This window comes from Pinus tabuliformis, chromosome X (genome assembly GCF_031772625.1).
Source record: "Pinus tabuliformis cultivar Carrire ecotype Pingquan chromosome X, CPIR1, whole genome shotgun sequence".
Taxonomy (NCBI): domain Eukaryota; kingdom Viridiplantae; phylum Streptophyta; class Pinopsida; order Pinales; family Pinaceae; genus Pinus; species Pinus tabuliformis.
In genome coordinates, this window is record NC_142308.1 from 641,553,837 (window position 1) to 641,575,159 (window position 21,323).

Consider the following 21,323-nt stretch of genomic DNA (forward strand, 5'->3'; position numbering starts at 1 on the left):
GGTTTCCAATTCTCACTTGTTTGATTTTAAATATTATGAAGAATAATCTCATTACAAGGAATAATCTCATTTTAGGCGCAGTTTTCAATTTAGTTGCCATTTTAACTTTTCATTTTCCAATTTCCATTAATTTGATTTTAACTATTATGAAGAATAATGTCATTTTGGTGGGCCGTTTTTTATTTATTTTCCATTTTCGATGTAACTTGTGGTTTCCAAATCCCCTTAATTTGATTATAGCTATTAATCAAACATGGCTCTTTAGAAATCTCTATCACAGGGAAAAAAAACTCTATTACAGGGAAAAAAATATCTCATTTTATCAACAGTTTTAAATTGTTTCACATCACAAGGTAGAATAATCTCTTCAAAATTGATCCATGTAATCATATGTATTTGATGATAGTTACTCTTTCTTCAAGAGAAGATATACATGGAGCTTAAACATAAACTTAGATACTCTATACATGACATTTAGTATATTTGAGAGAAACAGCCCTATGGTTGATGCACTCTGGCATTTTCATTGATTCAGTACTCTGATACTTTGATGCGAAGTCCTTTAGGAGCCACAACCCTGGGAAATTTCAAAATTTCATCTCCCCCGACCTCCTCCCATCTGTCAATAATAAAATTTATGTTGGGTATTTTTGATGGGAAAATACCAAAAACCAAGATTCAAACTAAACACAGAGACAATGCTCTGTTTCTTTTGCTCCAGGATCTTTTGTGCTCAGGTAAGATTAAAAAAAATTCACTGAGAGACAGAGTATTTCACCACCATAAAAACATTCTATTCATTAAAAACTGATACAAACTTCATCCTCTTTTACTGAGAGGGGTTTACCACTGTAAAATCCTTTTTATATTCACTGCTGTGAAAAACAACTTACTGCTGTAATAAAAGTTTACATAAGTTTACTGCTGTAAAAAAAATTTACACAGGCTTACAAAAATTCGCTCCACCATTTTCTTTATGCACTGTTGTGCAAAACCACACATGGTTTTTCTTACTCTGTTTTTCAAAATGCCACACAAAACATTACCAAGTATATCATGTGCACTGCTGTGCATACATCTCTGGTTCTCTCTCGCTGCTGCGAACACACACACTATTTTTTACCTCCCGTGTGCCATACACATAATGATAAAAGTCAACACTCAAACATAAAAAAACTTATTACATACAATTTCATATATTTAATACATGCCGTATATAAACAAATATATATAAAAAATATGGGACGTATGCCCATCACCATATTAAAGGCCACCACTTAATTCTACGTTGACACATTAAACTTCATGTCCTTTCTTCCACGGCGGTCAACCCAAAAATTTAACACTCCACGCAATAGTTTTAATTTGGTGCAGGTTCGTATGCAGCTCCAGGTGATCAACGACGGAGAACATTCAATCAAATCGGACGGTGGACAACAATATCGGAAGGCACTTTGTCACCTAACTTTATCGCCCGAGAAAACTACGTTGGCTGATGTCAGGGGAGAGCCACGCGTCTGCTCCAGATTTTCTCGGGTTCAAGAGTACGGAGATTCCCTTCGCCGGAAAATGGACCCGAGAGCTCTCCGGCGGGTTTGCTCGACGGTTTCTGGCGTCTGCGTTGAAATTACGACTTCAACACTCCCCTTTAATTTCAACAGCTGGGCATTCGGTCATACCGAGACACTTCCTCAAAAATTCAAAGCTCTTCTGATCCAGTGGCTTTGTCAAGATGTCTGCTACCTGTTCTTGAGTCCTGCAATGTTCTAGGACAATTTCTCCATTGTTCACCAATTCTCTGATGTAGTGAAACCTTGTATCAATGTGTTTCGTTCTCTTATGAAACACTGAATTCTTTGACAATGCAATAGCTGAGCTATTGTCACAAAAAATCACTGTCGCTTTTGCCTGCTCTTGGCCTAAGCTTCTCAACATTCTTCTCATCCACACTGCTTGACATGCTACTGCTGTAGCTGCCACATATTCAGCCTTTGCTGTAGACAATGCTACAATGGATTGCTTCTTAGAAGCCCATGAAATGGCTCCTGAACCCATATTAAAAACATAACCGGAAGTGCTCTTCCGATCATCTACACTTCCAGCCCAATCACTGTCAGTGTATCCAACCAAATCTGAATGTTCTGAGGCATGATATAAAATTCCAAACATTTTGGTACCTTTGACATACCTCAAAATTCTCTTTGCTGCCTGCCAATGTGCCTCCTTTGGCCTCTCCATGAATCTGGAAATTAAACTAACAGCATACATAATGTCAGGCCTAGTAGCTGTTAAATACATAAGGCTGCCTACAATACTATTGTACAAACTAGGATCAAAATCCTTGCTGCTGTCCTCTCTGCTGAGTTTTAATCCCATTACTGTGGGAGTGATGGCTGCCTTGCATTCTTGCATGTTAAATCTGCCCAATACTTGATTTACATATCTTGCTTGAGATATAAAAATTCCTTTTTCATTTTGATCTACTTCTATGCCTAAGAAGTATCTCAACAAACCCATGTCAGTCATTTCAAATTCATCCTTCATGACTGATTTAAAGTTCTCAATAAGATAAGTATCATTTCCAGTGAAAATAACATCATCTACATACATGACAACAATTAAAATTTTACCATCCTTTTCCTTGATGTAGACTGTGGGTTCTCCTTCACATTTGTCAAATTTATTATCTAATAGATATGAATCTATCCTGCTGTACCATGCTCTTGGCGCTTGCTTCAGCCCATAAAGAGCTTTCTTCAATTTGCACACTTTGTGCTCTTCACCTTTCTTCTCATATCCGAGAGGCTGTTCCACATAGACCTCTTCCATTAACACTCCATTTAGGAATGCTGATTTCACATCCATTTGGTAGACTTTCCATTTGTTTTGTGCTACTATGGACAACACTGCTCTCACTATTTCCATTCTTGCAACCGGGGCGAAAGTCTCCTCATAATCTCTCCCATACTGCTGCTTGTAGCCTTTGACAACCAGCCTTGCCTTGTGCCTTTCTATCTTGCCTTCAGCATTGCTCTTGGTCTTGTAGACCCATTTCACACCAATGACTTCTTTGCCTTTTGGTAACTCAACCAAGTCCCATGTTTTGTTTCTCTCTATGGCATTCATCTCTTCATCCATAGCTTCTATCCATTTCCTATCTTTAATTGCATCTTCGAAACGAATAGGATCATCAACATGACAATACAAGGCAAATAAGGAATTCATTCCTTCATCATAAATGTCGCTTAGATTTCTAAATTTCTTACCTCGTTCACTTGGTGTGCAAGTGCTTGAAGATGCACTTGAATTTCCTCCTTGTGGTGTGCTTGGAGAAGCACTTTCATTTGTCCTCAATGGTGTCCCTTGCTGTCCTTGTGTTGGCGCTGCTGTTTGGGGATGCATTTCAGCCACCTCCTCTTCATCTTCATCATGAGACAAACAGTTTTTGACATTCACTGTTTTCTCTATGCTTCCATCCCAAGCTTCCTCTTCAATGAATTGAACATCCCTGCTTACAAAAAATTTCTTGGTAGATGGGATATACAACCTGTAGGCTTTGGATTCCTCACTGTATCCAATGAATAGACATTTCTCCCCTTTGCTGTCCAAATTCCTCCTTAGCTGATCTGGAATGTGTGCATAGGCCACACATCCAAAAACTCTCAAGTGGGTGACACCTTGCTTTCTCCCACTCCACGCTTCTTCTGGCACCTTGTTCATCACTGCTTTTGTAGGACACCTGTTCAAAATATACACTGCACAATTTACAGCTTCAGCCCAATAATCATTTGGCAAATGCTTTGCCTTCAACATGCTCCTCGCCATATCCATGATGGTCCTGTTCTTCCTTTCAACAACTCCATTTTGCTGCGGAGTGTACCTTGCTATAAATTGCTTATGAATTCCATTTTCTCTACAAAATCTTAGGAATTCCTTGGAGATATACTCACCTCCTCTATCAGTTCTCAAAACTTTTATATGCAGCCCGCTTTGGTTCTCCACAAGTGCTTTGAAATTTTGGAATTTCTCAAAGACTTCACTTTTGTTCTTGAGGAAATATATCCAAGTCTTTCTTGTAAAATCATCAATGAATGTCAAGAAATATAGGCTGCCTGCTAATGATGGAGCTTGCATTGGTCCACACAAATCTGAGTGGATGATCTCTAAGGGTGCCTTTGCCCTTATGCATTTCCTTGATGGAAAAATTTCTCTATGTTGTTTGCCCAATATACAACCTTGACAAAGGCTGTCCGGCTTCTCTATCAATGGTAATCCTCTTACCATTCCTTTTTTGCTCAACAAATTTAGACCTCCAAAATTGAGATGCCAAAATCTCAAGTGCCACAACCAATTTTCATCCTTTGGCACGCTTTGGAAGGCTTCTTGGGTGACTGCTGCCATTTCCTTCTTGTTCTTCAAGTCTGCCCGGATCCGGAGAGGGAACATCCTGTTCCTTGTCATCTTCACTTCAACAATGCATCTTTTGCTGGGTGGTATATCCATGATGGTGCATACATCATTTTTAAAGAAAACATTGTACCCCTTATGGACAAGCTGTCCAATACTCAAGAGGTTACATCTCATTCCAGGGACATAGTAGACATCTGCTATGGTTTTCCTTTCTCCTTGCTTTGTAAATATTTTTACCTCTCCTTTTCCCATAATAGAGACTTTGCTATCAGTTCCTAGTGTGACTTCTGATTTCACATTTTTATCTAGGGCAGAAAAGAAGGCTATGTTTCCGGTCATATGGTTGCTGCAACCTGAGTCTAAAAACCATATGTCCTCACTATGTGTTTCAGCCATGTTACAAGCTAACAGGACATTTTCTTGACTGCTGTTTTCTCTTGTAACATTTGCATTTTGTCTGTTGTTCTTATCATGTTGTTTCTTCCTACAATCACTAGCATAATGTCCATACTTTTTGCAATAATAGCATTGAACATTAGATTTATCATACCTTTGTCCTTGAGCCTGATACTGATCTCTTTGTTGGCTGTTGCCTTGATCTTGGTTCTGATTTGGATTGATGCCTCTTCCTTGTGCATTTGATGGGCTGTTCCTTCCACCTCTGTTATGGCTTCTGCCTCTTCCTCTTCGGTTTCCTCTTCCTTGACCTCTTCCTCTTCCAAAGGACATCTGGGTCTTGAAGGCTTGCTCAAGAGATGAATTTTCATTCCTACTCAACCTCTGCTCATGTGTTATCAGTGATGCATGTAGCTCATCAACTGAATAGTTTGAGAGATCCTTTGTCTCTTCAATGGTGGTGACTATGGCATCAAACCTTGAGGGTAAGACCCTCAATATTTTCTCCACAATCCTTCTATCTTCAATGGTTTCTCCATGAGTTCTCATTTGTGTGATTACACCAATCACATGAGTGAAGAATGAGTTAATGTTATCTAACTCCTTCATGTTCAAGTTCTCAAAATCCTTTCTCAGCAATTGTAGTTTTGCTGTCTTCACTCTCTCCATGCCTTGATAGGCTGTCTTAAGGGTTTCCCATGATTCATTTGCTGTCTTAGCTGCTGCTAACCTTGGAAATATACTCTGGTCTACTGCTAGATACAACAACACACGGGCTTTTGAATCCTTCTTCCTATTGCTCTTCAGCTGATCCTTCTCTCCCTGAGTTAATGCATTGAACTCAGTTTCATCTGCTGGTTCTTCAAAACCATCTTCAATTATTTCCCATAAGTCTTGGGAAGCAAGCAAGGCTTTCATAGTTATTGACCAGTAGTCATAGTTCTTCCCATTAAACTGTGGGAGCTGGGTATTAAACATACCCATACCAGTGCTTGTGCTAGCCATTCCTTGACTGTGTATTAAAAAAAACTGACTGTTTCTTTCAGCAGCAACACAAAGAAAAAACTTTGAGAAATACCTGAATCCCTTTGGCTGAAACTTCACACTGCTGGAGAGGTTTGACTGCTGCAACAGCACCTTCCTTCAGCTTCTTTGAGTCTTCAAAGAGCCTAGACTAGCTCTGATACCATTGTTGGGTATTTTTGATGGGAAAATACCAAAAACCAAGATTCAAACTAAACACAGAGACAATGCTCTGTTTCTTTTGCTCCAGGATCTTTTGTGCTCAGGTAAGATTAAAAAAAATTCACTGAGAGACAGAGTATTTCACCACCATAAAAACATTCTATTCATTAAAAACTGATACAAACTTCATCCTCTTTTACTGAGAGGGGTTTACCACTGTAAAATCCTTTTTATATTCACTGCTGTGAAAAACAACTTACTGCTGTAATAAAAGTTTACATAAGTTTACTGCTGTAAAAAAAATTTACACAGGCTTACAAAAATTCGCTCCACCATTTTCTTTATGCACTGCTGTGCAAAACCACACATGGTTTTTCTTACTCCTCTGTTTTTCAAAATGCCACACAAAACATTACCAAGTATATCGTGTGCACTGCTGTGCATACATCTCTGGTTCTCTCTCGCTGCTGCGAACACACACACTATTTTTTACCTCCCGTGTGCCATACACATAATGATAAAAGTCAACACTCAAACATAAAAAAACTTATTACATACGATTTCATATATTTAATACATGCCGTATATAAACAAATATATATAAAAAATATGGGACGTATGCCCATCACCATATTAAAGGCCACCACTTAATTCTACGTTGACACATTAAACTTCATGTCCTTTCTTCCACGGTGGTCAACCCAAAAATTTAACACTCCACGCAATAGTTTTAATTTGGTGCAGGTTCGTATGTAGCTCCAGGTGATCAACGGCGGAGAACATTCAATCAAATCGGACGGTGGACAACAATATCGGAAGGCACTTTGTCACCTAACTTTATCGCCTGAGAAAAATACGTTGGCTGATGTCAGGGGAGAGCCACGCGTCTGCTCCAGATTTTCTCGGGTTCAAGAGTACGGAGATTCCCTTCGCCGGAAAATGGACCCGAGAGCTCTCCGGCGGGTTTGCTCGACGGTTTCTGGCATCTACGTTGAAATTACGACTTCAACAATTTATACCGAAGAGACGAGAGTTACCAGATTTATCAAATGGGCATTATGAGATAACAATAATAAATGCTGTGGAATAGATTATTACCTGTAGCGAGTGACAAAATGGTGGAGAAACATGGATATCGGAACTAAACCCAATTCCTTGCCTGGGCACAGCCTACTTCCTCCTCTGAAATCCGTGAAATACATGACGGAGTCACCGTTCTTTTCCTGAATAGAGCTATACACATTAGCCCTGTGTGACTACTCTATATCATTGGATTTAAATGTGGGTTAAATGCGGAGAAGTCTGGATAGAGAAAATTATCGTGATGGGCTTCTGTCATGTAAACATAAATTTTCCATCCTTTGGGAATCATGAAACCTTTCATTTCCCTATCTTGAGTTGTTTTTCTCAAAACCCCATTTACAACAGTTGCAAGTCTCAGCGTTTCATATATCACCTGCAATCAATGAAAGCTTCTTAAGAAACAACGAGGTAAGCAATCAAAATCTGTTAATCAAATTTCAGTGAAGGTATTTTTCACTAAAAAAATTTAAGGATTTAAACATGAGGTTTATTTATAATATTTTGGATTACTATTTTGATTTGAAAAATTATTCAAATAGCATTTCATATATTACTTGTCCAAAAAAAATTAAGAGAATCAGTGTGTATATTTTGCAGGTCTGGAGCAATAGAATCAGAAAAATATTTGGCAATAGAATTAGAAAAACATTTCATTTTGGAATGTGATGCGTTCAAAGACATCAGAGAAAAATTATGGCAATATATAAAGTTATGGTAATATGTTAACACCAATTTCTTGGCATTGGCATTGTCTTTTTGGCAAGGAGATTGTTGGAAGGTTGGGTCAGCTCATCATCAATTTGAATAAGAAAAAGACTGAATTACAAAAAACTAAAAATAAAAAACTAATACTACCATAAACTATTTTTAATCTCTTGGAGATTAAAATATCAATTCATTTCTTGCTGACACAGATAAAAGTTTTTGACGAACAAAAAAAACTAAAATGTATATATTATATTTAAGCAAAGGCATTTTCTAAAAATTTAAATATTATACCTAACAAAAAAGACTTTTAAACCAAATGAAAGAATATAATATATCCTAACAAAATAGTCGTATCAAATTTTACCCCCTAAAACCCCTCTGGAAACAAATCTGGTTTATGATGATTCACATACACTCTGAGTAAACTTCATAGACTTGTAGTCATCCCAATTGACATTTTCGCTCGGATTTTTTCTCCTCTGAATTGCTAGGTGTTCTTCCTGCAAGCAGACAGTCAGGTTTATGTATATATTCAGAACAAAAGCCTTAGATCTGAGAGATATGGACATATTTATATTTATATTATATTAAACTCACTCTAAGCTCTCGAAGAGCCTCGGGACTATCATGGAGATACTTGACAGCCATCATGGTTGTGGTGGAAACTGTTTCGTAGCCAACATTGATAATAGATATTAGTAAATCAAAGATCTGTTCATCTGTGAGCTTGCAATTAGCAGATGCGCCATCTGCTTCTTCTTCTTTGTCATTGAGAAGCATTGCAATCATATCATTATAAGTGTCCATGGAAGCCCTCCTTTCCTTGAGCACTTCTCTCAACATTCTCAGGATATTTTCCCTTGCCTACACATAATGAGCAGTACGGGTGATTGATTATTCTTCAAGTTTCGAGAAAATCCACCTAAAACGTTCACCACTAATGCATATTCTAGTTTAGGTTTCACAGCATTTGCCAAACTCTGGTGTGTAGAAACGCATTACTGGTTTTTTGGGGTGATTTACATACCTGGAAGTGGAAACCAGGTTTGTAGCTGGTACCAGGAAGATTTATAGGCATGGAAATGGTTCCTTCCACGAGTTTACAGAATTCTGAAAAAAATGCCTCTGCCTTCGGACCAGACTTGATACTCATTACCTGTTGTAAAGACAAAAGCAAAACCATCTGCAGCCACCGAATCATGGATAATTATTATTATTTATTGGACATTACTGTATTTCTTGGCCATTTTTATTACAGATTCCTAAATTTGATGGGGAAGAACTAGGTTAACAATTATTTTTACTCTCTTTCTCTCCTGGTCCTTGGGATTTCATTATTTTATTTCTTGGCGATCTTCACTGTGGATTCCTAAATTTGATAGCCAAAACAGAGCCTTCATTGCTTCGTTCATTGTCTGCTCTTGAGTTTTATCCCTGGAAGACCGAATTTGAAGGGCGAGGTCATGATATTCTATCGTCTGCAACTTCATTGAAAAAACAAAACTGAACAGAGAATCAATATGCAAAAGAGCGGGCCGGCCTTTTTGAAAATATTTGAAATGACCACGGGAGATACAGATGTGCGATTTTTCCAGTTGACGAAGCTTTGAAGAAATTCGAATGTGGTTGGTGAAATATAGATGAGCGCTGAATTTTGGGCCCTTAAATTCAAATTTGAATTTCAATTCAAATGGGCTCATTGTTTGAATAACATTAATGTCGTGATTACTATCAGTGCATCGGAGCGCACTACTTGCATTGATTACGCTGAATCGTTGGGCAACTCGGGCAGGAACACCGGCGTTGGAGGTGGGCAGGAACACGCATCGCCAGAACTGGGTGAGGAGAGATAGATGCATGGATGCATACCCATGATCAATGGTCCCGGTGACGTCAAGCTCCTGTTAGGTAAGTGTAAAGACGGAGCATTAACTTTTCTTTAGAGGTGGATTTAGGCATAGCCCTCACTTCACCATTAAGATTTTGCGATAACACTTTGGTAGGGACTACCAACTCAGTCGATCGTAGAAAATGTCACTATTAAGTGAATGGTGAGGTGAAAAATTTTGCGATAAGACTTCGGTAGGGACTACCAAGTCAGTCGATCGAAGAAAATGTGATTATTAATTTAATGGTTACGTGGAAGATTTTGGTAGGGACTCCCAATTCAGTCGATCGTAGAAAATGTGATTATTAATTTAATGGTGACGTGGAAGGTTTTGTGATAAGATTTTGATAGAAACTATAAAATGTCATTATTAATTTAATGGTTAAGTGGATTTTTTTTTATTTTTTTGGTTTTGGATAATTGAGATTTTATAATTCTTTTGGTTTTGACGATGGATGAAGTAACTATTTAAAAAGCTGTGCAGATTAAAAATATTATATAATTTTATTTCAGAAAGCTCTAACAACCATTTAAATTTTGTCAAATTTTTTTAACTTTAAATTTTTATAATTTTGATAATTGACACACTTCAGATTTCGTCCCACTTTGTTCCCTTGAATTTTGAGAAATTTGATAACTTAATAAATATAATCACATTGGAGAATCTCTGACCAATAATCAAACGAAATGAAGAACCATTCAAGCCAAAATTGTAAATGACTCTGTAATTATAAAATTGTAGATGACTCTGCAATTATAAATTTAAATTTAAAGGAACTTCAATTTTTGGAATTTTAGTGTTTGAATTAATTTGCAATTGTCTTAGGGATATTGTTGTTATAAAATATTTCATTCAAAATTTTTTAAAAATCAAATGTTTAAAAAATGATGTTTATTTTTTATTATTATTTTGATAATATAATTCAAATAAAATTATAGTTTTTCCATTATCTAAAATATATAAATAAATTAGATAATCACAAATTTTAAATTATTTATAATTTAAATATATAATTCCAGTATCATTTTATTAAATTTCAAAGGTATATATTAAAAAAACCAATATATTAAAAAAAAACTATGACGGTAAACATCATTTAAAAAAAAACTATGACGGTAAACATCATTTAAAAATTCCCACGTAAACATCATTTGATTGCGACTTGATTTTAAATTTGGTTAGAGTTTGTATTATTAAGTAAGATGATAGGTATTAAATAATTTTTTTTAAATATAATGAAATATTATAATAATATTAAAAAAAAAACTTTATTATTTTAAATAAGAGTAATTTAATGAGGTCATAATTCGGTTCAGAAGATAATTGAGATTTTGATGAGATTTTATTGAAATTTTTAGAAATTTAAATACAATTATCAAATGTATAAAAAGTTCTTAATAATGTTGAATCTATTTTTATCATTAAAAAATATATATTCAAACACTACCCAATCAAAAATTTAAAAAAAAATTTCCCAATAAAATTTTTAAAATAAAAGAAAATTGTAACTTCATTAAACAATACTTTTCAAATTATAATAATTAAAAATATCACTTATTAATAAAATTAATATAATGCATCATTTATGATTATTATATTTACAACACAAGCAAAACAACATATTAATCATGATCATTGGAGTCACTGCAAATATTTAAAGTGAAGTTGACATTGATATATTTTGATATAGAGAGAGCAGCCATCCGCGACCACGAACCTCACAGATATTCGCGATGTGCAGTCACCTTACACGCCACACATCTTTTTTCCAAATACGTATTTTGAACGCAACATGGAGACGACAATGCCATGGCCTCTAGAAAGCCTGCCTCCCCATCCCCATCCCCATCCCCATGGATCATCTCTCTATAAAGGCATTTATCCCCATGGATCATCTCTCTATAAAGGCATTTCTTTTCATTTATCTGCATCAAATATCCACACCTCCTTTTACTTCCCTGCACTCATATTCCTTTATCATGGAGTTTTTAGCAATGTTTATTGCCTACTCCAGCGCAGCCCTTATGTTGTTTTTATCTTTTCCTTTCGCTACTGCCATGCACTATAAGGTCCCCGCCATGTTCATTTTTGGGGATTCTCTAGCAGACGCTGGTACCAACAATTTCATTGCCAACACAACCTCCAAAGCTAATTTCCCGCCTTATGGGGAGACCTTCTTCCATCACCCCACTGGTCGTTTCACTAATGGCCGAACTGCATTCGATTTTATCGGTATTTTTTTTCTCCTACTTATCCACCTAATCATCTCACTTAGTGATATTTATATGGTTGATTCTATCGTTAGATGATTAATATACATCTGATATAAATGTATGCACAGATACTAAGTTAAGGTTGCCGTTCCCACCTCCATATCTGAAGCCAAGATCTGATTTCTCTCGTGGTATCAATTTCGCATCTGGAGGAAGCGGATTACTAGATTCCACAGGGAATTACTTGGTGAGTGCCAAAATAGATACATGTTCATTCTAATTGATACACATGAATTTACATGTTGAAAATAAGCAATTAAACGTGGTTGGTGTTTTCGCTATGCAGAATATCATCCCTCTGAGTCTCCAGATACGCCAATTCACCAACTATTCTTTGCGTTTAGGGAAAAACCTTGGAGGAGATTATTATGCAAAAGAATATCTATCCCATTCCTTGTATACCATTAACAGTGGTGGCAATGATATTGGCCTCAACTATTTAGCGAATACCACCTTCCAGAAGTCTACAACTGCCCAGGATTTCGTTAATCTGCTGCTTAGTAAATATAACGAACACTTGTTGGTGCGCATGAATCCCTCATGATTTTGTATTTCCTCATTTTCTTGGCCGATTGTTCCATTATGTTAATTGAATTTGGGGTTATCCTCTTGTCCGTGGTGGATGTTGCAAAGTCTATACAATAAGGGGGCAAGAAAATTCATTGTAATAAGCGGCCCTGTTGTGGGGTGTACTCCAAATTCAAGGCTCGCTGGAGTGAAAGCATATAACGATGGATGTGTGGAAACTGCAAATCAGCTGGCAGTGGCATTTAATGATGGTCTCAGGCTGCTCGTCAATCAGGTGAATAAAAAATTAGACGGGGCAACCATCCTGCTTGCTAACGCTTATGATTTCGTATTAAATTTAATTCAACACTGCGAATCCTATGGTAAAATACAGTAATATTTGTTAACTAGTACAAATTTAAAAAACGTTATAGGCGTGGATTGGCATGTGAATTTTCTAAATGCAATATGGGACGTGGCTTTGGTTGGATGATTGCTCCACTCGCTGCTCTTTCACAATCTGTCTCCGTCTTCATTTTGCTGCTTCTCTTCCTTGCTGATGTCTTCCTCTAAGACGCTTTCAACATGATTCTTCTGATTAAATCAATTTCCTTGTCCCATAAATCTTCAAGTTGCTGATTTCTTGCTGCCTGCTGAGCTAAGACGGCTTGGTCAGTTCTTACTCTTATGCTTGTTTTCGTTCTCACCGCCGCCCAATCATCCATGCCCTCTTGTCGGAAAACTTCTTCTCTGTTTTCTCCTATCAGTAACTTACTGGACTGGTACATATCTCTCTGCATCTGCAATTCCCACCTCTGAAATTGAGATTCCCCTGTACTGAATCTTGATCATTCAGCATCCTTTTCAGCAACATAACGTCCTCATCCCATGGATTAGATGTTTCCATAGAATTCTCATCTTTCTCCTTCATTTGACTGCTCAACTGAGTCAAATGTTTTTCAATCTCATCTTTCTCCTTCATTTGACTGCTCAACTGAGTCAAATGTTTTTCAATACCTACAATAACAACTGCATTCACAAAACACTTGTTAAAAAAAAAATCATAAGGCATCAGTGCTTTACTTCACTTTGCCAACACTTCAGTATGTTGTTCTGAATTCTCCCTCTCATAATGTCTTTCTACTCTCGTTCACTATAATGAACTCTACCTTCTGCTGCAATTTCTCCTTCATACTCTGAATTTACCAACAAGAATTCCAACAATGCAATTTCCTTGTGGCATTGCTGAAGTATATCATCATCATCTACCATCCCTGCATTCATACACAAATCTTCAGTTTTAAATCACAAAGTTCAACAGTCTCAACTGTTGATCATCATCTACCATCCCTGCATTCATACATAAATCTTCAGTTTTAAATCACAAAATTCAACAGTCTAAACTGTTGGTTTATGTACCAGATCTTTAAGCTGATCCTCTTCTTTATTCACAAGAACTTCCTCTTGTGATGTAACAGCTTCAAGTACAAACACATCACTGCTTTCTTCTTTTGAAAGATTCTTTTCCATACTTGTGACAACTTCACAAGGTTGCACATCCTCCTCCGTAAAACCTGTAATCACATCACAATTTTCAGCTATAAAAATACAAGGTTTTACATTATCCAGCTGATCTGGATCTGCTCAATAGTTCAAGAAATCATCAATGATCTCCTCCTCTGTTTCATCAATGGAAACCTCCACTTTCAACTCAGCTGCTCTGAGTTCTTCACGATTCAACTGTATACTCATCATTTGCTTGAGCTTCTTCAGCTCTTCTTTTAACTGCATGTTTATCTGTCGTTCTCTTTTCTGTTGTAGCCTCTGCCACTTCACTCTCTTCTTCATGGTCCAACCATGTCTCTGGTCTTTCGTATTTTCCTGTAACAGTTTCATCAATAACTCAAGATGAACTGCTATCTCAGCTTTCTCTTTCTCATACTCTTCATCAGTCAACTGTTGTCTTATGCCATTTGCCTTGGCATCTTCTTCCTCCCTCTTTCTACTATGGCCTCTTTCTGAACCTCTGCTCTCTCCTTTATGACTTTCAATAGTCATCTTCTTTGCCATGAGTTTCTCACCCATGAGTTGCACCAAGCCTATGCAACAATAAACTCTTCTACTGCCACTTACCTCACTAATCCCTTCCTTCGGATCTGGTCTTTTGATAATCACCAGTCCTCTGTTGGAACCTTTCGAGCATTTCTCCACTGCTCCTTCAAGTTTCACTCATCTGCAACTTTATTCAACCTCTGTTGAATCTTCAGGTTCTACCACATTCACTTAGAATCCTTTGTTGGACTCCTCTATCACTACTCTACAGCTGTGATCTGCTTCTTCCCGCTGAGATTTTCTTCACTATTCCTGTAAACCAAATTTGTCAAACATACCCTTCAAACCAGAGTTAAATAATACCTGTCAACTCACCTTCAAGATCCTGTTGATCTTGCTTCACTTCCTGAACTGCACTGCATCCCTCTGCTGCAATCTTCATTAGTTTCAAAATCAGATATTCATTCATCACATGCAATTAACTCAATTCAATTTAAAACTTAAACCTTCACACAGAGCTATTCCAATACCAAAAATGACGCAAGTTAAACCTGCATAACCCAGAATCTTTCCCATTCTCATACATATAAAAATGCATCTCAATAACTGCGCAAATAAAAACTCCAATTCCGGGCAATTACATACATTATCATTTGCGGAAGCTTCATCTCACAATCATTCCACTATGATTATAAAACCATTACATAAATAGAGAAATTTTCTTTCAAATATTCTCTTATGGTTATGGGACCATACACACCCAATGAAAATCTTTCCCAAAAATCCTAGGAAAAGACTAAAAACCCCAATGGTTTTTCATTCACATATCAACCATAACATATATCCGCACTCCAAATCTGTTGTGAATATTTAATAAGCTTTTAAAACTCACCATTCAATCCATGACCAAACCCAATACCTCTAATTCCTCAACTTCCATTTAAATCCCAACATTCACATATGACTGGATTTTAAAATCAAAATTCAATAAAAAGAATGCGCCCATGCTTTAAAAGCTCAACCTGGCAAATTCATACCACTGCACATCGATTTCAGGCACCACAATATAAATGAGATTCGAACTTGTTTGAATTAATGCCAGTGAGATCGTTTAAAAAGAATGCCAGCGCTCCCAATTTATATTCAACCAGAATTCAAAAACCAACATAACAACAATCTTCATTATGGTACTCATCCTGTACCAATTTTCCCCAACGCTCAATTGTGACTTACCATTCAATCCTACATGCAGAGAATTGCCATCGACGAACTTGCCATCGATCCTTCAGCAACAAATTTTCCATTTCTAATTAATAAATTCTGACTAGTGTTAGATCCGAAAGTCCACTTCCAACTCATTTACTGAATTCAACAATCCAGAGCAGCGTATATATAAAGACTGATGCTGGACCCTGCATCCTTCAATTCAACCACAACATTATATATATAAATATGATTTAAACAACCAATTACTTACATACCGGTTTCACTTCCTTCACTTGACTCTGGAACCCAACAATTAAAATCGTTTTAATTGAATTCCAAATAAATAAACAATGTTTAAAAACAACGCCTTCTCTCACATCTGTCCATAAACGCAATTGACATCAATTTCAGTTCCCACATGGATTTAAACATTGTGTTATCACATTACGACTTGTCAACTTGTTTGATCGAACACCTCATTCGATGGCACATCCAGCTACACCTTCGATTAAGCCAGCGCTACTCCATTACCCTGTTCTACGTGTCAATGATTCAATCTCAAGCCAGAACTTAACTTATCAAACCAGATTTAAAACGTTGTTTAACCTTTAACAAAGTTAACACATTCCACATCAATTTGCCATCATTAGATTTCCAGATCTGCATTCAACTTAATAACGCGGTCAACAACCAACCAAATTCAATCTAACAGAAACAGAGTTCTGCGAGTTCACCATGAAATCAGAATTATCTTTGGTTCTTCTTCACATAGTTCTTTAACTCATAAATTCAGTCTTAAAATGTTTCTAACAAATGCATTAGGCGATTCGATTTCCCAGTTACAGAAATTTAAACACCCAATTTCTAAATCCACCAATAAAGCTCTAAAACACACTTATCATATTAATAATGAAAATACTTACAAACTTTTCTTCTTGCCCAGATATTCAATATTCATGGGCCTTACAATTTGTTGCCTTGGCTATTCAAACCTGCTCTCAATCACTCTAATTTCACCTCTCCAACTTCTGATCTATTTACCTTTGAGGCATATCAATTTATACAAATTCCAAAATGATCTAATTTGAGTTCAATCCCTTTAATATCTCAACAAATCCCCAAATATCTCAACACCCCTAAAAGATATATTTTTATCCCTAAAACCTTGAAACTAATTCTAACTTAAGCTCCATCATTAATTCTAAATTATCTCAAGGCTAATTTCTCTCATGTTTCCAGTTGTTTGGAAACATTTACAATTCTCACATATAATTAAAAACATAATTAATCACTCAAAAATAATATTGATATTTACATGAAATTAATAAATTCTCAAAAATATGAGACCCTTAGGTTTAATAAAAATACAAGGTATTTTCCTCGAGCTAATGCTCTTGCATCACAAACCCTACCTTAAATATGTTCTCAAAATATTAGGAAATAAAAAATAATTTGCAACAATTATATACATGGAAATTGTTTACCCTATAGAAGTTGTAATGAATCATAAGCTTATAGTTTTATTGCAGTCATGTAGCATCCCTTTAGGACAACCCTAGGTCACCTCAAAGTCACCTTCCTTGCATTCATTCTTAGGCTAAAGTTAAGTTCTTTCATCCTCCCACAAGTCGTCAACTTGTTTTAACCTCTAAACCTAAGCCTAGGGTGGAACGATCCCTCTATCTCCTAGATATTCTAAAAGTGAGCTTCAAACACAACCATTTCTCCAAAAAGTGGCATAGAAAAAGGAAATCTTCCCTTCACCACTTCTTGTAACTAGAGAGTCAGCGTTACCAGTTACAATTTCACTTGTTCCATTCCTGTTGATCCTTCTACTCCACCTGGAGTTGACTCTAGTCTCATTCCCCATAACCATTTAATCTTCAACATCTTTACTACATCTTACTCAACATTGAAAGCAAACATTGACCATCCATTCACTTGAGTGTGGAAATGTAGTGTATATATAGCACAAAATGGAGAGGGTTTGTACTTAAGCTTATGTAATAGAAATTACAATTGATAGCTAAATTGTATATCAATTTTTTTAATGATATTTACTAACATTTATTAGAATTGTTGAATGTTTTACATCATTGGAATTAAATCTTAGTTGTAACTTATTTGAAATTTTATTATTGTATGTGCACTTTGATATGCTCTAATATTATTATTATTTCATTTCATATGTTGTAATACTAGATATATAATAGAGAAATTAATTATCGCATGAAATAAATAATAAATTTTCATTCTAAATGTTTTTTTTTTTTTGCAGAAAACGGATCTTCCAAAAGATCCAAATAATCCTCATCGCATAGATCCAGATCACGTTGGGTCTGATGCTGAGATGGAAAATAATTCTCATGATGACACAAATACAGATGAAAACAAAGTCGATGTCGATACAAATGATGATCATGATCATCATCACGATGGTGATGATGATCATGAGGGAGTAGTTTGTAGCAACTAGTGACATGCATGATCATATAAACTGCATCATGGATTTTTTTTGATATATTGTTATGATGTTGATTTTCATGGTTACTATCATATGTATCATTTTCATGGCCTCCTGTACCATATTATTGAGTTGTATTTTTTTGACATGTATCATTTTGACTTATATCATTTGGAGATGATGTATCATATTGACTTGTATCATTTTGTCTTACGTAATTTATCATTTTATTTATATCATTGGTACATGATGTATCATTTTGACTTATGTCGATTGTTGGACATGCATCATTTTCACATGTTATTGATATACTAGTATATGTGATTTTCAATTATTTTATCTATATATGATGATGATCTTGTTAGTATTTACTCGTCAATTTTTATATGTTGAAAGTGGTTGATGATTTGGATGCATATTTATTATGTATGATGGTTTTGATTTACTGCTCATGATGGAGTTGTCAAATTCACTTAAATTATAGATATTTGACTCACTTATTTTAATTATAGATGATGATCATATTATAATAATTATCTTGTTATTTTACATATATTGGATGTTGTAGATTCTATTTTGATGGAGATTTAATAAGTATAATGATGTTGTTAATTTGTATGGATGTTTATTTCCCTAAAAAGTCTTTAAAAATATTATCCTATAAAATATTTCAAATGCATTCATATGACTTACTTTATAATCATATGACTCATTTAAAAGACATGATATATTTAACTAATTAAGTTGAAATAAAACATATTAATTTAACTGTATGCAAAAGCAAAATAAGAAGCAACAATGGAAGCCAATTGGAATCCACACTAGAAGCAAAACTAGAAAAAAATTAGAAGCCAAATTGGACATAAATCTTAGCGCTAAACCTGATGTTATTCCCAACGCTTGGAAGCAAAAAAAAGAAGCAACAATGGAAGCCACACTAGAAGAAAAACTGGAAGAAAAATTGGAAGCCACAATAGAAGAAAAATCGGAAGCCACAATAGAAAAAAAATTGGAAGCCACACTAGAAGAGAAACTAGAAGAAAAATTGGAAACCGCACTAGAAGAAAAATTAGAAGCCACACTAGAAACAAATCTAGAAGCAAAATTGGAAGCCACACTAGAAGCAAAATTGGAAGAAAAATTGGAAGCCGCACTAGAAGTAAATATGGAAGCAAAGATGGATGCAAAATGAGAAGCAAAACTGGAAGCCAAACTAAAAGCCACGCTAGAAACCAAATAGGAAGAAAAACGAGAAGCAAAACTAGATGTAAAACTGGAAGCTGAACTAGAAGCGATTTTTTGTGCTGCGAATGGTGTCTAATTCATGAACTGAAAAAAACTAAATTATGGCATTATTTTAGGCATTGTTTACCTGTTCTATTGTAGTCTCTGTAATATATATTTTAAATCCATCATGGGCATCACATTATGGTGCACCAGTGCCTATTATTGATATAATTGTCCTAGTGCATATCATTATGTGGCACCCTATTACTTATTATTATTAGAAGCACCCTAGTGCTTTAAATATCTAAATTACACAACACAACTTCAAAAATATGTTGTTTATATCGATGTTTAATGGACATATTTATAAGCCCTAATGAATATATTTTCATAAGGAACTAGTGCATGTTATATGTATTTGGTGCGCTAGTGTGCACTATCAATATATGCACAATGAAAAAAAATATCTACTAGAACCTCCAGCAACCCAAAATTTTTAGTTATAGTGAAAATCCATTAAAAACCTTTATTGAAACCTTTATTACTAATAGTCAAGGTTCTAGCAGATGTTTTTTTATAATTTCCCCCAATCTTGTAACAATGAAAATCTTCACAAAAACCTTTGCTAGAAGGTGTTTTCTTTGTAGTGTATAACTACCCAATAGTATCTTGATGTACTTGGAATATTATCAAAGTATTATTTAATAACTATTTCAATTTTATTTAATAATTGTTATTTTAATCAATTTGATTGGGCATAAGGATGAGAGATTCTATTGATTGCTGGATCTTACTTGAATCCTTGATTTAATTTGTTGATGATGATCTTGCTGTATGAAGTTGTTTGTGGATACTTCAAATTTAGGATTTACATTAATGTTGTAGAATATTCATAGTGTTAATTAAATGACAATCTCTGTGAAACTACTATAATGGATATGGGAATTCTTCACAGAACAACCTTATTTTCATTATGATACAAAGCCTTCAACCTTGGGGGAAAAAGGACTAGTTTTAAGGATCTTATCACCCATTTTGTGGCATTAGCTAGTATGATGTTAAGCGGCTCATAGGGTAGCCAAATGGTTAAGATAGAGTTCAAAGCTCCATGGCTTATCCATGACTAACAATAGTTTTTAATTAAGAAAACATATTTCTTTTGCCAATGAAGTAATTGTGAAGTATTTTGATCTCTCCTAGTGAGTCCCTTATTTGTAACAAAGTCACAACTCTTAAATAAGTTCTTTTGCTTTGAATTATTCTCTCTTTGCAATCAAATTGAAACAAAGCATTTTGTGCTTCCAAAATAGTTAAGTAATTTCTAAATTGTTGATTAATAAAAACTTTATTTTATTAGTGGTAATTTAGAGTTTATTCAAGGGTTTGTTAGTCTTCCTTGAGTTAGGACCTACATAATGAAAGGCCACGAGTAAAACCATTTGTTATTATATGATGTATTATTATTTCGTTATTAGCAAGATCATTTTTATGTGTTTCTTCATCTTGATTACTCAGAGGTGACATTGTGAGCATTGTTCAACTTCAACAATTGAATGATTATGTAGTAGTTAGGATGATTATTTTCACCATGCTTTCTAATCATTCATTGAAGTTTTTTATGATTAATTTTGTGCGTAGACGATCATACTATTTATAGATACATAATTGGCTAAGATCATGTCAATTGGGTTGAGTCTTAGTGTTTGGGAGGATGATTGTTATCCTCCTCACCTAGGTTCAATTCCCGCAAGTGACATGTTGAGATCATAATGAGTATATTGTTGTAATTGATTTGAGCCCTATTGTTGAATCACCTTGTTCCTTGGAGATTTTAGGGTGTACCCTAGATGCCATCCTCATAATCCGGGAAAGTACTCCAAGGTTTTCCCTAGCCTCTATAACTTGGATAAAACAAAAATAAAA

At 35.4% G+C, this 21,323-nt stretch overlaps 2 protein-coding genes across 2 annotated transcripts in view; one reads left to right on the top strand and one right to left on the bottom strand.

The window, feature by feature from the left end:
• Positions 1 to 359: 359 nt before the first annotated feature.
• On the bottom strand, positions 360 to 9,641 carry LOC149141636 (cytochrome P450 85A1-like). The gene is made up of 7 exons (XM_089451290.1): positions 9,549 to 9,641; positions 8,810 to 8,965; positions 8,380 to 8,646; positions 8,196 to 8,282; positions 7,272 to 7,447; positions 7,090 to 7,224; positions 360 to 619 (listed from the first exon to the last, which is right to left on the bottom strand). Exons 1-7 carry the CDS (start codon positions 9,639 to 9,641, stop codon positions 532 to 534), a joined length of 1,002 nt encoding a protein of 333 aa, XP_089307416.1. The 3' UTR covers positions 360 to 531.
• A 2,009-nt stretch (positions 9,642 to 11,650) lies between these two features.
• LOC149141637 (GDSL esterase/lipase 6-like) overlaps positions 11,651 to 21,323 on the top strand; it is a 58,266-nt gene continuing 48,593 nt past the window's right edge. Inside the window, exons 1-4 of the mRNA XM_089452949.1 lie at positions 11,651 to 11,903; positions 12,013 to 12,131; positions 12,231 to 12,469; positions 12,578 to 12,834. Of these exons, the coding sequence (XP_089309075.1) occupies positions 11,651 to 11,903; positions 12,013 to 12,131; positions 12,231 to 12,469; positions 12,578 to 12,834 (868 nt within the window). The remainder of the gene's footprint in view (positions 11,904 to 12,012; positions 12,132 to 12,230; positions 12,470 to 12,577; positions 12,835 to 21,323) is intronic.

What these genes read in the sequence shown, in the direction of transcription:
- LOC149141636 (XM_089451290.1), bottom strand. Translation starts at nt 9,641, where the DNA reads ATGCATCTATCTCTCCTCACCCAGTTCTGGCGATGCGTGTTCCTGCCC. An exon ending in GAGTTGCCCAACGATTCAGC is followed by an intron (nt 8,966 to 9,548) that starts GTAATCAATGCA and finishes CGGTGGCTGCAG; the next exon opens with ATGGTTTTGCTTTTGTCTTT. An exon ending in AACCTGGTTTCCACTTCCAG is followed by an intron (nt 8,647 to 8,809) that starts GTATGTAAATCA and finishes CATTATGTGTAG; the next exon opens with GCAAGGGAAAATATCCTGAG.